The sequence below is a fragment of the Epinephelus fuscoguttatus genome, linkage group LG7 (assembly GCF_011397635.1).
Source record: "Epinephelus fuscoguttatus linkage group LG7, E.fuscoguttatus.final_Chr_v1".
In the NCBI taxonomy this organism is placed as follows: Eukaryota; Metazoa; Chordata; class Actinopteri; order Perciformes; family Serranidae; genus Epinephelus; species Epinephelus fuscoguttatus.
This window is the reverse complement of record NC_064758.1, coordinates 28756752-28773381: the sequence shown is the minus strand read 5'-3', so window position 1 is coordinate 28773381 and position 16630 is coordinate 28756752. Positions and strand designations below refer to the sequence as shown.

The following is a 16630-nucleotide window of genomic DNA, read 5'->3' as shown; positions in this document are numbered from 1 at the left end:
TTCAGGTTGAGGGGTTCAGAATTGGCAGACAGAGGCTATGGAAACCCTTCAGCTGCAGTGTTTACAGAGTTGCTTTTAGTAGTGTTGGATATTTCAGTGCATGCCCTGTCACTTTGTCAAATATTTATTCAATAAATAACATAGAGCTTGTTTATTTCCCTTTCTTTAAGTTTTAATTTGTATTTTAAGTCACATTATAGTATGATTTTACAGGAAGTTATAAAGCAGCTGGTTGGTATTCAGCTAATATGGATGTTGTTAATATCAATTTAAGACTTGCTCTTTATGAGCCTACCATTAATTTTGAAGTCTAGAGGAAGAGTGTCTTAAATACATGTCTGCACTCCTCCATTCCAGTGCTTTAATGTTCAGCAACAACATTCATCTTGCATCTGAGGATATAAAGCTTTATATTATCGACTCTTAGTGAGCTTTGCTGTTTCTCAAGGGCAAGATAAGAGCAGACATTTCCCTGTGCTGTTTTTGTGTTTCTTTTTTTCCCTTTCCTCTGCAGCAGATGGTAAAGAGAAAATCACTTTCTGCTGGGGGCAGGATGCATCAGGGTCAGGGTTTAAGCTTTGAGGTCCACTCTGAACCTGGCCGATTTGACAGGACTATTTTGCATACGCTGAGTCTAATCAAATATATGCGGAAGGAGAAGGCGGGATTTGCAAAGCAGCTTGATACAGAGATACTGATTAGTTTAGGGATTTTACAGAACAGCAGGCTGGAGCCACACAGTCCAGACTGACAACAGCAACATGCAGAAACAAATAGAGACTCACAGAAAGATTTTCAGTCCACACAGAGAGGAAAAAGGGGGCAAGAGATGATGAAGGTGTTAATATTGACAATCCAGAGGACCTCATTCGGTTTAAACCACGTAAACTAATACTGTATGATGAGAGGCAATCAGCAGTAAAATGCAAAAATAATTGTCTTGCAATTCAAATGAATTGAGGTCTGCACAGAAAGTTGACTATCTTTCAATCTTGTTTACCTGTTCATGCTTTGATTGAACTGATCTCCGAGGACAATGACAAATGATTGGACTCGAAAATGACGGATCCCTTACAGAATGAAAGTCAATGCCGAAAATAATGAGGCACTAAAATGTTCAAGTATGTCATTGTTGTGTAAACAGCAGCAAAACAAGGGCTGCCTGAGAAAAATCAACATGCTCCCCGCACAATTATACTGTAGCTAAAAACGAATGCAGCCACTGACATCACGCTGGCACAATGATGCACCTTATTCAAATGCTTCATATGCTCATATTGTTCTGAGCGCAGAACACCATGAATCATTACCAGCTTATGCAGATGAAGCCACTGCTTTATACGTCTTATGTGATCCATTTACAATTAGGGACTTAGAAAAGCACCACATACATGGTTGGAGCGGCCCGATGAACAAACAGGACTGTTACATAATACTTCAAATCAATGAAACATGTATATTTAAAAAGCTGCTCGGAAGGAGGTTTTCTTTACAGTAGGACAAAGTTCATTTTGCAGGAAAGGAGGCAAATTACTTCGAGGCCATTTGAGCCATGATATAAGCCCACATAAACATAACACCTACAAGGAGGGCCTGTTTAGAATCCCTTTCTAACATATCTCAAATGTACATGCGTGGGCGTATATATTTCTTACATGTTCCAGCCAAGCTGATGACTAGCCTTGGGACAAGATTGTGCGTAATGCCACAAAGCTAAAGATGGTGATGGCTTGTTCAGTTCGACACAAATACATCCAAGTGTGTTTTCTTACCCTTAATCCTATTCTTAAACACTGAGGAGGAATATTCTAAACTGATCTCAGAGTGAAGCCTTCCACCTCACATCACTACTTTCAGTTTCAAGCATCCATCTTCCCGTGGACTCCACATCTGCTCCCATCAGCCCACCTTTAGAGAAGTGAACCCCATCCAGCGAGCCCGGATCCACGGGGAACCGGCTCTGTGCCTCGGTGTGGTGCAGAGTGAGTGAGTGAGTGGGAGTCAGTCAAAGCCCCGAGCACTTATAGGGAGGGGGGGTGGAGGGTTGGGGGTAGCAGTGAGGAGGTGGCTGCTGGGAGGCAAAGCTAATTCACTGTGACAGAAATCAGAGCTGTCAGGCCCACCATGACCAAACAGCATGGACAGCATATATCCAGTCAAACCCACAGCCAACGGGAAGGAGGGATGTCGGGGGCTCAGAAAGAAAGGGGGGATGTACTGATTAAGGCACTTAGAGAGTAAGAGAGTGTGTGTGTGAATGTGTGTATGTGTGTGACGGGCAGGAGTAGGCAAGCAACATCCATCCACTCAAAAACCACTAAAATAGAAACAACAAGGTAAGGAGGCACACAGGTAAGAAGAGACCTTCACAGTCAGCAATACTTTCAACACAGGACAAGAGATGAAGAGGGATGGACGGAATTTGCCAAATTCAAGAAAGAACAGGTGTATTTACAATGATAAGTAAACCGACATCCACACGGAGTGAGAGACACACAAAAAAAAGAGTAAAATACAGTAGGCATAGCTAAGTTTCAGTCCTCTGGGATTACTGGTGAAAGGTTACCGGATAACACATGTAATATTCATGAGGAAAGCTCCTAGATTCTACTAATCTGTTATTAAGCAAAACACTAAAAGTTTAATGGAATAGAATATTAATAGAATATTGTGAGAAAACTGATATTGTTGAGAGACGGAGAGGGAAAGATAGAGAGAGAGAAGGGCAGCCACCAGCATCATTACTTAATGATGAGAGAGGGAGACACCAGGCTGGTCTCTTAAATGACACAGAGGAGGAGGAGGGGATTGTGGGAGATTAAGTGAGCTCTGTGCTGTTTGTTATACACTGCAAAGCACTGCAGGATGTTTGTTGAGCGGCAGTCTCATTTGGGACGAGGAGAAAGCCGGCAGGGGGACCTTAAACTTGGCTGAGGAGAAAGGCGAAAGCATTGTTACTCCAGCGCCTCGGGAGGAGGATCTGAGGAGAAGATAAGGATTAGACAGCAATGTTATGGGTATTCATTGATAGGATACAACTTCGAAGAAGAAAAAGCCCAGGAAAGTTGGAGCCTCATGTTGCCGCTAAGCAGTTTACTTTGGATTTGTGGTTTGAAGTGGGTCCCTTTTTTTTTTTTTTGAGGGGAGAATGGGATTAAATAAGTGAGCCAAATTGCTCACTTGTCTGGCAGTGGTATGAACTTTTCCCCTTTCTGCCTGCAATTTCATACAGACTTACAAGTCAGTAGAGGGAAATCTTTTTGAACTGATCTCGGATGTTCAACGTCAAGTCACCTGATAATAACTGGGAAGAAACATCTTTTTGAGGTGTAAGTATTTGAGTATGACTTCTAAACAAAATTTGTTGAAAAGTTTCAAACTTATTCAACAATGATTCAGAGCTGCAACAATTAGTCCATCGACAGGGAATTCATTAGGAATTATTGTGATAATCACATTAAATATTTTGAATCATTTTTAAAGCTCCAGTGTGTAGGATTTAGAGGCATCCATTAGCAGGGATGGTAAGTAATATTCAGAACTATATTGTCATCAGTTTATAATCACCAGAAACTAAGAATCACTGTGTTTTCATTGCCTCCGAATGAGCTGTTTATATCTACATACAGAGCTGGTCCTCTTCCACAGAGTACACCATGTTGTTTCTACAGTAGCCCAGAACGGACAAACCAATCATTGGCTCTAGACGGGGTCATTCACGGTTTTACATAGGCCACTGTAATTCTTCTACACGCTTGGCACATAGGAGAAGTTTCAGTTCTGCAACCTGACCACTAGATCCCACTAAGTCCTACACACTGGACCTTTAAAGAAGAAAATGCCCAAATTTTCTAGTTCTAGCTTCTCACATGTGAATATTTTATCTTCCATAGCAGAGAACTGAATACTTTTAAGCTGTCAGATAAAAATAAGACATTGGGAAAATCTGTAGTGCATTTTTCACTGCTTTCTGACATTTTAAAGACCAAATGATGTATCAATTAATCAAGCAGCCCTACAATGATTACTGCACCAAATAATCATTGTACACATAGAAACATCTCTAAATAGTCTGAGGTGAATATGTGTGATTCAAAAGCTGAAAAGATTTTCCTAGGGCAAAAGGGACATTTAAACCATTTTCATCTTCTGCCACACATAAAGAGGGTTCCTGCATGGCATTAACCTTGCAGTCATATTATGTGTCTGTTGAACCGCTCAAACAGCAGGTGGGTCAAAAAAGAATGGCTTTATAATATATCTTGCTGTTTCTCATTTGATTCTTATCTGACCAGGGGGAATCAGAAGGATTAGAAAGCGTGAAGGATCTGACTTCAGGAAACATGACCTCTGTACTGAATCCAGGCCCTCTCCTGCTGCTGCTATGTCTCCTCCATGGCTCTGAGGAGACCTGTCCCTCCATGTGCCTCTGTGTATCCGACACAGTGAGCTGTAGCTCCAGTGGTCTGGCAAAGCTACCTCAGTCCCTGCCACCCTTCTCTGTCACCCTCGACCTCAGCCACAACCATCTGTCCTGGCTGGGTGCGGGCAGCTTCAACAGGATGCCCAGACTGGAAAACCTTCGGCTGACCCACAACCAGATTGGCTCCCTCGGCCATGGGTCGTTTAACAACGCCTCCAGCCTCAGGCACCTTGATCTGTCCTCCAACAAGCTGCATGTGGTGGAGCAACACTACTTTCAGGGGCTGTGGAGGCTGGAGGAACTCCTTCTCTACAATAATAAAATTGCACAGGTGGAGGCCGGTACCTTGAGTGGCCTGAGCAGCTTGAAAAAGGCTTACTTCAGCCTCAACCAGATCACACATTTTCCGTTCTTCTCCATCCAAGACCACAGCCATCCTTTTCTATCCATGCTGGACCTCTCGTCCAACCGTATGAGTCGTCTGCCATGGGAGGATGTGAAAGCTCTGCCTGGGTTGGTGCAGCGGGGGCTGTACCTGCACAACAACTCTCTGATCTGTGATTGCTCTATGTACAGCGTGTTCTGGCATTGGGATCTGAGGGATTATGACTCATTGAGAGACTTCACGGATGAGCACACTTGCACCATCTATGGGAACCCACGAGCATCCATCCGGTTCCTGCGACACTCCCGCTTCTTCCAAAACTGCACTTTAGAGAAAGCGGTGTCAATGCCAGTGACCGTGCTCCTCTCCAATGTGGTGGTTTTAGAGGGAGAAAGAGTGCATCTAGACTGCCAAACATCCCTGAGTAGCACAGACCTCACATTTACATGGCTCTCCCCCAGCAAGGGGTACATCACCCAGAGTAGCATAAATGACACACTAATTAGCCTGTTTCCTAATGGTACCTTGGAGATCCAAGCAGTCAAGGTCAATGACTCAGGTTTGTATGTGTGCACAGCGGTGGATATTAAACAAGCACTGAATGCGACCCGGGAGGTGAATGTGACGGTGCTGCTGCCCCCAGCAGAGCCCTTCAACACCGGCTACACAACATTGTTGGGCTGTGTGGTGACCATGATCTGCATCCTCGTATACCTCTTCCTGACTCCGTGTCGCTGCAGCTGCTGTAAACAGCCCAAACCTCCAGCCATCCCGATTGCGACCTATGACCCCAGCACTCTAACCTCTGTTTTCTCCCCCTCCATAAGAGACCAGCACAAAATCCAACCTAACAGGCACGTAGCATTCATGGAGCCAATGTTAAGTGAAGAAGGAACAGAATGGACACCTGAAAGTTGATGCTGAACAAGGTTTTCTCCTTTTTCTTTTTCGAAGTGGACTCCTGGACAAAGTAAAACTCCTTACTCAGGAATTAGCTCAGAGATGCAATGAGAGGTGTGTTAACGCTGTAAAGGAAAAAGAACATCATGTCTCTATCCCGACTGCCAGCTGCAGTTAAACGGCCTCCTGAACAAAAAAAGCAATATCTCCTGTTCCAATTCTGCTTCTCTCTGTCATCTAGCCCAGTAGTCGAAATGAAAGTTTCAACTGTGGTTTATTGCCCTCGGTGTACTGACATTGCTAAATCACAGTAGAGCCATTATCAGCCCTAAAAATCAGCTAATAACTTCTCTGTGTACTCAGGTACGGCACTAGGGGGGAATATTTCTCACGGGATCAGAGACTGAATCTGGCTCACTTTTCACAGAAAGTGTTTAACGAGGATTAAAACCCCCGGAAAAACGCTGCAAGTTCATGACTGTGACGGACTGCAGAAAGTAAATTCAACCTGTGTTGAGTTGAGGTGCTTTAATTGGTGTGGTAGAGATAGGCACTTGCACTGCATCAGCTGAAGATAACTCATAATATACAGCTTATATTTCTTATACTATGTAGCTTAAACACAGAGCACCTAAACTCTATCCAACCCCTGAAAACTTATGTTGCCTGTGTTCCTAATAAAGGATTTGTTCCCTTTAGACCAGTTGCCTGCTCTGTTGATACAGTTTTGGTTTTGAAGGCAATTTTAGCAAATCCATTATAAAAAAAAAGAGGAATTAAGATACAGCAAGAAAAGCAATGAACATTTCAGTGCAGAAGCCATAGCTTTCAGCAAGCATTTAAAAATCTTATCTAGCAGAAAACAGAGGTGCATCCTGCAGTGATCCATCATACATAAACATATCGCATATGAACCTGGCAGCCAAAAACAATGACTCTCTATCTACACTCTGCTTATCTGGCAAATAGTGAAGTACAGAAATCAGGAGTGTCAACAAACCAAAAACAAACAGCAATTGGACTGCTCTTCAAAGACGGCATCTCTTTGATCAAACACAGCAGAGCACTTTGAACACTGCGGAACAAACACAACCACAAAATTTGAGCTGAAGTGACAAATACTTCAAGCAGCTCTGACGCAAACCCCCGAAGAGCATTACTTTGTACAGCTTTGTTTTTTCTTTTTAATTCAGAGTAACATGCTTCATATGACAGAATTACACACAGCAATGCCAGAGATGAAAGATGCTGAGGAAGGACTTGCATGCACTGCCATGAAAGAACATAAGTGTGTGGGATGAGAACATTAAGTCGATGACATGAAAGACCAAAGAGAGCATATGGGTGGTCAGGGATGAAGGGATATTTAAAACCCGATGAGAGAAACAGTAACCTCAAAAGAAACAAATCAATTTCTTTAAATCCATGCATCCATAATGTTAAAGATTGCACTTTAATCTTAATGCAAACACAGGGTGGGACTAAGGATTGCATCGAGATTGAATAGGATTAGATGTAATCCTTCATATAATGTCAGAGAGAAGTTGTCTGTAACCACGCATCTCACAAAGGAGAGCATGTCGTTAGAGGAGGGGCCTTTGATTATTTCTAAATCCTTAATTAAAACTTGACTCCTTTCAAGCCCGAGGAGAATATTGTTGTGCAGCTTGAATGTAAATTGAGAGACAAAAAAGGTGGAAATCTAAAATCAAATGTGCAGCCGTGCATGAAACTGGGACAGACAAGCTCTTTGACAGTGCTCGGTTTCATCACTATTAAACTCACGGGGATTAAGCAAAAATCCGTAAGAGACTAGGAGAGCACTATATTGTGATGCACCACTCTGTTTAATCACTCCGCTACCGTTATATTTAGCAAAGTTTTCACAGTGGTAAGCAACATTCAAATTTCTGAACTATTATGTAACGCTGTGTGTGATGTAACATCTCGTATCAGAAACATGACCCGTTGTTTTTCAGAGACACTATATTAGAGACATTACATGGTGCGATGCCTTGGGGTTAGGTTTTAGGATATTACCACGAGGATAAAAACCAGGTGCTTTGTCAATTTCAGTGTTTTTAAATCCTTTTAATCTGGTTCCGCTCCCTGACACAGCACACACAGCTGGGTTAGGATTTATTGTTTCTGATATGATTAGCAGACGGGTTAAAACATAGAGAACATGATGTGAGCATTTCTATTCAAGGGCTTTCTATTTCACAGAGGGTCCACGGGTGACCCCAGTTGTGTAACCACGCTGCTGATTTAGGGAATCAACCTCAGTGTAGGCAGCATGTCAGAGTCAGAATGAGTGAAGTTAGTATCCTGATGCCATTTGGTATCCAGCATTTCATTTTAACCTTGTGACAGCGAGTACTTTACCGATAATGGGAGGCCTCAGCAGTGCATTTAAAAAAACACAAGTATAAAAAGCACATCATAAATTATAATTTTTTGCTTTACGAAAATCTATACATATTCGAGTCATTTTAAATATAAGGAGGTGGCAGACAGACAGATTTAGTTTGCTGAAATGTTCTGAATAGTCCCAATAATTACACTTTAGAGGAGCTGTATGTGACATTCAGAGCATTAATATAGCAGCAAACAACTATTTGCTATGTACAGATATGGTGCAGTAATGGTGTCCTGAACAGAGAATAAAGTGTGTGCTGTAATCCGATCTTCGCTGTTGTTTGTTGTTGTGGTGGTCGGCCCAGATGCAAATGCTTGTTAGTGCATTTGAGTCCCTGTGTGTGTATCTCACTGGCTAGCAGATTGCAGGCATTCTGCACTGTGCTCATATGGCGGTTTCTGCTGCTAAATGGTAAATGGACTTGCATTTATATAGCACCTCTTTAGTCCTGTGACCACTCAAAGCACTTTACACCACATGCCATATTCACCCATTCACAGACAAATTCATACACTAATGACAGAGGCTGCAATGCAAGACGCCAATCTACCCGTCAGGATCTACTCTAATATTCTGATCACCCAATAAGTGGACAATCCTGTTTTTCCTCCTAAACCACTGCTGCCCTGCTGTCTGGACCCACGGTGGCGTAACGGCATCATCGTGGAAATGCAACATCAACCCTCTGGTTCCCTTATACATTAACACCATTAGCTCTGTCAGTACTGTTGCCTTTGTTAAGGCACTGTTAGCACCATTAGCTGCCGGCTCCGCCACCTCCATGTTAAAAACCATGTGCAGGCAATCCTAGCTAAGACTCTGATTCATAACTCCTTTTACACAGCCAGTTCAAGACTTTTTTTGTGCTGTTTGCATGCCTTACTGTTCTTTCTAAGAGGTATAGTCACGAAATCAGAGTACAGAGCTGTCTCGCCTTTAAGTCAGTAGCAGAGGTAATAATAGTACCAAATCGATGTCTGTGTGAAAAGGACAGATGGCAGGACGGGAAGCAGGTGTAACGTGTTGACGACACGTAATGTGTGTGACCTATCGCTGGGAAATTTAAAAAGCAGCTAGCGAAAGATAGCAGCTAACTTAAAGAAGAAGAAAAGCACCAGAAATGGTCCACAAACTGGGAAGACAACGAGGTCCAGGAGCTGCTTACCCTCCGCTCAGAGGGCAAGATCAGCTGCCATATAACAGGGACAATAAACGTTTGTTATTGCCATGTTCTGTCATTCTTATTGTTCAGAAAGCGCTCTGTGTTTAGAAAGACGTGTGTATGTTATATAAATCGACAGTCGATTTCCTTCTTTTAGCAAAATCCTAAATGACTGAGTTGGTTTTGTTTCCACCTGGACCTTTATGCTCTGCCATTCCTCCTCTAATCATCACACTGTACCCTGTGACAGGCCGTTATGCTACGATAACTACTTCACAGTCACATATGTGTATTTTTCACAAGTGTCACGAAGGTTTGTGTGTTACACGTCATGCTCATCAGACCTTCTGTGTAAAAAAGCAAGGACTGTAAAGAAGGGCCATTGTAGCAGCCCTATAGCACAATCTCTATGTAAAAAGGCCTATAGATATTCTCTGAATGTCACTTGCAGCTACTTCAAAAAAACATCAGTATTTCCAGGCTACACAGAAGGGTGCAAGACTGCATTGCTGAGTCTAAAAATGACCCTGAACTGCACTAATAAATCACACAAATGTAAAAAGACCAGTTGATGCTTTAAAAGTTGCCCCTCTCCAAAGCAAAACACTCCATCAGGCTTCAATTAAAACATGCACTCCCTCTCCAGATTAATTGTTTTCCCTAGTTCATCTGAGCTCCGAGGGATTCGAAATCATCTTATTCAAGAATCTAATTACTGTGTAAGGGGTGTTTTACTCTGAATAGCACAAGTTGAATTGCTTCCACTAGAGGAGGGCTGCCTTGACTGTCAACGGGGGCTATTACTGAACTGTCAAAACAGTCATCAGGCAGAAGTGGAGGCATCCAGCTGTGGCAGATATGTATACATCTTTCAGACGCTGTGACACCCACATACACAAGCTCGGCTGAGGCCCAATGTCACCAAGCTGACTGAAACCCTTATTTCATTCTAATTGGACACTTTACTTGGAATATGTGCTCCAGAAACACACACACAGCACTTGTTTCAGAACAGTCCACCAACCGGCCATACTTTACTGTAGATCTGTTTTTTTAGGAGGTAAGCTGGTTTGGTTCCCAAAAAAGACTAAAATAAATGTGGACTGCTGCACACCAGACAACAGGCTGTTTATCATACCTCTGCACTGAATATGAACGCAGGCCATTTTCTGTGTTTCCAGCAGGATGAAGCAGCTGGATGTCCAACAAGTCAAACAGGATTCTGGTCTCAGTCCGATTACTGTGGGGGACATTGCACATGACTGCCTCATTAATCACATGCATAGATCCACTCATTTCATTACAAACAAAACAAAAATCATATGCAGTGATATGCCTTTATCTAAACCATTCAGCATGTTGGAAACAATATTCTGGCTCATTGTCTCTCCAGGGCTGTTATGGGCTTCAGTGACTATAATTTAGCTGGATATTATAACATTTGACAAGCACAATGACTCAAAGTATTTTAAGTTTTACATTGTTGCTCACGACCACTTTTCTACAACATCCTCGTCTTTTTATTTTTCCTCTGTGCTCAGCTTGTGTCATTTCTCCCACCAGCTTTATTGTATCATGTGGTAATGGTGCTTTCCTTGTTATTATCTGTCACACTTGTCCACTAAAAGACAACAATGAACTCTGATGAAATATGGCTTTATTATTTCCATTAAAAAAGACCTGTGCTGTCATAGACAGTATAGGTATCCTATCTGCAATGTCTTATAGTGTCAGTGATACTCAGTAAAGTAATTTATGGTGCTATTTTCTTTTCTCTTTTTTGCCATACTAGCAGCATGGCTCTAGGGAAGCACTGTCACTTGGTCCACTACTTTGGTCCAGACTGAAATATCTCAACCACTAAAGGATGGATTGCCATGACATTTTGAGCAGACAGTCATGGTCCCCAGAGAATGAAACGTGCTGACTTTGGTGAGTGTCTAGTGCAGCCAGCAGGTTGACATTTATTGCTTTTAGTAATATATCTTGACAACTATTGGATGGATTGGCAGAGAATTTGGTGAAGACTCTCATCATTCACAGGCGATGAGTACCTGAGACTTTGGTGATCCATGTTTGTGGTCTTGAGTGAATTCTCAACAACCGGTGGTGGAGCATTTGCCTTGAAATTTGGTACAAACATTCATGAGCTGGCAATTCGAATTCTGGCAACCCCTTAACCTCTCCTTGTGCAAAACAGACAGATCACAATTGCAGTGTGTCCTGCACTATGATTTTTTGACAACTGACCCATCAGTCTCAGTTGTACTTTGTGTTCGGTGCTAAGATAAAAACATTACACCTGGGGGGTATTCCAGAAAGCGGGTTATGTGAAAACTCAGAGTAAGTTAACCCTGAGATGAGGGAAACTCTGAGTTATCCGTTCCAGAAAGAGAGGTAACTGAAACTCTGAGTCAGTCACCATGGTAACAGACTCTGTGAACATAACCTGCTCGCTGACAGGTTTTCTTCAATAAACCCTGAGTTTTTCTCTGTCTCCTCCCTCTTACACGCTGTTTCATTTCCTCATTCATTCAGTCCGTGTCAAAGCTTGTATCGAAGCGCATTAATTAGCAGAGATTTACCGTCTGTCACAGTCTAAATCCTGCTGGATATTAGTTTGTTTCTCAGGACTGTCTTAAGTTACTGAATTTATGCACATCAATCATTTCTTTGGACATCGGTTTTTGTCTTTACATTCAAATATTACACAGCGAGAATTCACCCTCAGCTCAGAATCAAACCTCTGTCCTTTTTATTCATTCATTCATTCATCTTCTAACCGCTTCATCCTCTTGAGGGTCACGGGGGGGCTGGAGCCTATCCCAGCTACATCGGGCGAGAGGCAGGGTACACCCTGGACAGATCGCCAGACTATCGCAGGGCTGACACATAGAGACAAACAACCATTCACACTCACATTCACACCTACGGACAATTTAGAGTCACCAATTAACCTAGTCCCCAATCTGCATGTCTTTGGACTGTGGGAGGAAGCCGGAGAGAACCCACGCTGACACGGGGAGAACATGCAAACTTCACACAGAAGGGCTCCCACGCCCGGGATCGAACCGGCAACCCTCTTGCTGTGAGGCGAGAGTGCTAACCACCACACCACCGTGCCGCCCTGTCCTTTTTATATGTAGGCTTATTATTTTTTATAACACTGTGCACAAGGATCAGACTGTCAGTCTGTTAGACCAGCTCCAAAATGTTTATTGCACATGATGTGTAGGTCTAATTATTTAAATTTTAAAAATCGGTATGAAGCTTTAGACACATAGTATCAATGACTAATGATCTCTATCACTGATGTCATTGGTCGCACTGATGGAACATAATTCCTATAGCCTAATATTGGGGATTATATGTTAATATTTCTCAGTGAGCAATGGTGCAGCATTTCAGTGTCTTTAAATTTACTACATTTGTAGCTGAAATAAAGTCACTGAATGCTGTTGAGTCAAGATACAAATAGATGTGCAACATTTTAAAATCTACTGTATTTTAACCTCAACGTCTTTTCAAGTGCAAATCACCAAACATATTATTACTGGGTCAGACTGTGAGTTTACAGTCATGTCTTTATGTCTTTGATCTATAGCCTAGCCTATATGTTTTAAATCTTCCTATTTTTCAGTTGCTGCCTCCTGTGTTTTTCCCCATCAGATTAAATCTAAACAAATATATTATTATATATTATTAATATAATGTAATGTATCTACAGCCTGATACACAGTCAGATTCCACCACTTTATCTTCATTAAGGAAATGTAAGTCTGATAAATGATGAATAAACAGACAACACTGAATAAAACTTTTTTATTAACTTTATGGTTAACTTATTTACACTTTCCTCGCTCTGACTCAGTTAAGCTTGTGCTCAGTGAATAAAAAAAAGCCATCATCAATGAAGTTCCAATACTTCAACTCACCATGGCAACAGGTAAATCTAAGGCAGAGCCTCTATTTTACTAAGGTAGTTGTAGAGATAATAATGTATGCATATGCAGACTCTGCACATTCACAGTGTTTTCACATTGGTCCTTTTCAGCCCTCTAAACAGACTCAGAGCAGTAACTCAGTATTTTTTCGATATATGTAAACACTCCGAGAGAACTCAGACCCCTCTGAAGCAAACCACACTTGAACCGAAGTGGTCTGAGTTCAGTTCGCTTTAAGTCTGCAGTGCGGTTCCCTCAGTTACCACAGTAACTGACCAAGAGTTTAAGTTACCCCTCTTTCTGGAGCGGAAATCCAGAGTTTCCCTCATCTCAGGGTTCACTAACTCAGAGTTTTCATTAAACCCACTTTCTGAAACAGGCTCCTGCTTAACATCAGCATGTTAGGGTGAAAATGTTTGTGGAAAGCACTGCCATGTCTGCAGTCATGTCCATTATCTTGAGTGTCTAATCACACCACAAAGTTTGGCGTTTATAAGGAATATAATACTTTTTAAATAGGTCCCTTAGTATTTTCTGTTGGGATGTTTATTGGTAGTAAATAAGTTCACAAGGACTTGTGTTTTCCTGAAGCCTGTACTACGAAGCAGGACTTGGAGATAGCAAGGTAACTGGGTCCCCCAGGAGGAGCTGGAAAGAGTTGGTGAGGAGAGGGACGTCGAGGGTGCTTTGCTTGGCCTGCTGCCCCCCCGACCCGGCCTCAGATAAGCCGATGAAAATGGATAGATGGAAATCATTATGGTAACTTATGCAGAACAGCTAACCTGCTCCGAAGCAGGTCTACTTCAGAGGACTGAATTACAATCTGTCAACATCCCAGCCACTGACCAATCTTATCACTGAATAAAAATATGTATAATATATATGTATGCATATATAGGTCAGTAGAATAATTTCATTGTTTCAGGCTTTCCATTTCCACTTCACTTAAAACAGAGCTTCTAACAAACAGAGATTGTTTACTACACTGAACACATAATGATGATTCCAGCTGCAATTTAATTGTGCAAAGTTTATTTTATCCCCGGAGTGATAGCTGACAGTGTGGCTGATTTTACTCTCTGGTTCCATTGCTATAACTCAGAATAACATGAGACAGCTGTGTGATGAGAACAGGAAATAAAAAGATTGTGTTTAACTAGAGAAATAATCCACACACTGTTAATTGGCCTTCATTATTATAAATGCAACATTTTCATCTGATAGACCTCATCTGTCATTAGGCTAATTACTTCTCCACTCTTTACAGAAAGGCATTGCTTCCAAAGTGTTTTTATGTGACATATTCAGAGTAGTTTCATCATTGTCCAACAAGGCTATATAGCAAAACATACTCTATATCTTACATATATTTAATAACACCTGCACATATTATAACCCTTGGCTTACTTCTAATATTGGGCAATTATTTCTAGTCTTTTCTGTTTTAAGATTAAAGGCCATTGTTTACATTTCACTTTGATGAATATGACTGTCTCTAAAACATAACATTATCATCACCGTTTCATCTCATATAATAAGAATGGATGCTACTTCATTCACAGTACTGATGATGTTGGTTTATAATTAACAACCACACCTCTTTCAGATGAACACACTCATGGCTTGATAGGAAAATCCACAGTTGAATGAGTTAGTTGATAACCACCTTTGTGATACCAGTTATCCAGACAGCCAATGTTAGACTTATTGAAGCCAGATAACCAAAAGATATCCTTGGTAAGTTGAACGAGAGGATAGAACAGGCCCCTAGTCAGGCCCCACTCAGAGGCAATGTTGCCTCATAGGCTGCAAACTAAATAAAACAGCAGATATTGGAGGATTTCCACAGTCTGAGGTGTTGAGGCGCGTAACAAGAGAAGTGATACTCGGTTACGCTCATACAAGAGCAGAGCCACATTTCATTCTGGCCTAAAGCCCTACATCCTGCAAAGGCACCAAGAAACTCTACAGCTCACTGATCCCATTTGACCAACTTTGGAATAGTGCACAAAGCAAGCATTTTCTTCTCGATGTATTTACTTCCCAATCCAATGATATTAATATATAGATTTTTTAAAAACTGGAATCAAATTACTATTTGCATGTGAAAGAGGTGGCTTGCAGGTAGCGTTAGATCCTTTATTACAAAGATTATAAAGTGAACTGTTTCATTCTGAAAAGCATGGCGCAATTTAAAATTTTGTTTCAATACAAAACTCCTCTCGATAGCAGGGCTTGAGTCTGGCTGTAGGGGAGGAGAACTGCTGACTCGGGTGGAGATATTGTTGAGCGATGGAAAGAGTACTTTGACAAACTCCTGAACCCAACCAGCACATCCTCTGTGCAGGAGGCAGTGTCTGAAGACTCACAGAGAGCATCATCAATATACCTGACAGAGGTCTTCGCAGTAGTCAAAAAGCTCCTCATTGGCAAGGCACCAGGTGTGGATAAGATATGCCCCAAGATGCTGAAGGCTCTGGACACTGTTGGGCTGTCTTGGCTGACATGCCTCATCAGTGCCACATGGGGGTCGTGGACAGTGCCTGTGGTTATCATTTTTTATAAAAGAGGGGAATGGAGAGTGTGCTCCAATTTTGGGGGAGTCACACCGCTCAGTCTCCCTGGAAAGGTTTACGCAATTGTATTGAAAAAGAGGCTACCAACTGATCAAATATGGACCAGTTTACCCTAACCCTGTGAGTGGGGCTGCTACCCAGGTAGTCCTGTGGGGGTACTGTAGGCATATGGGGTACTAGGGCCATTGCTACAAGCCATCCAGTCTTTGTATAACCAAAGTGAGAGCTGTGTCTGTATAGACTGAAACCTAATAGAAATCCATAGGCTATCAGTGTGTATGCAGTGTATGCTATATTTAGAATATTTTCACCACTTTATCTTGCCATGAAACAGCTCTTCACAACGTGGAACTGAAGCCATTAACTCTGAGACACCGGACTCCACTGACGGAAACATTTTTGAATATGGGAGTTGCTGGTCTACCATTGCCTGAATCTGTTAGTGTGCACAGTAAAGCAGACAGAATATTCCAAATGTATCAAACACTTAAACTGATACTGATTTTTTTTAGGTGGATCACTTTAGTTGTCTAAAATTGCCTACATTTTACTGCAGCCCACGTCCGTTACATTGCTTGGCATCTGAGCCAGTAGGGTTGGTTCATCAAGGTCGCCAGTGAAGCAACACAGTACATAAAACAAGCACAGCAGAAACATCAGATATGTCGGACCACCGACTGGTAGGGGGTCACAGGGTAGACCTAGAACACGCTGGAGGGGTTATATATCTCATCTGACCTGGGAACGCCTCAAGATCCCCCAGGACGTGCTGGAAAATGTTCCTGGGAAGACTGATGATTGGAATGCCGTGCTTAGCCTGC

The 16630-nt window shown here is 42.1% G+C and overlaps 1 protein-coding gene and 1 long non-coding RNA gene across 2 annotated transcripts in view; one reads left to right on the top strand and one right to left on the bottom strand.

Moving 5' to 3' along the window:
* The window catches only part of LOC125892144 (uncharacterized), a 30648-nt gene extending 14018 nt beyond the window's left edge, over positions 1–16630 (bottom strand). The window contains exons 1-2 of the long non-coding RNA XR_007449712.1: positions 16548–16630; positions 10428–10529 (exon numbers count right to left, since the gene is read on the bottom strand). This is a non-coding gene — a long non-coding RNA (uncharacterized LOC125892144). The remainder of the gene's footprint in view (positions 1–10427; positions 10530–16547) is intronic.
* LOC125892141 (amphoterin-induced protein 3-like) lies at positions 3204–5739 on the top strand. Its single transcript, XM_049581933.1, has 2 exons — positions 3204–3329; positions 4296–5739. Exon 2 carries the CDS (start codon positions 4344–4346, stop codon positions 5724–5726), a length of 1383 nt encoding a protein of 460 aa, XP_049437890.1. The 5' UTR covers positions 3204–3329; positions 4296–4343; the 3' UTR covers positions 5727–5739.

Excerpts from the sequence above, each read along its gene's own strand:
- LOC125892141 (XM_049581933.1), top strand. The coding sequence starts at position 4,344 with ATGACCTCTGTACTGAATCCAGGCCCTCTCCTGCTGCTGCTATGTCTC.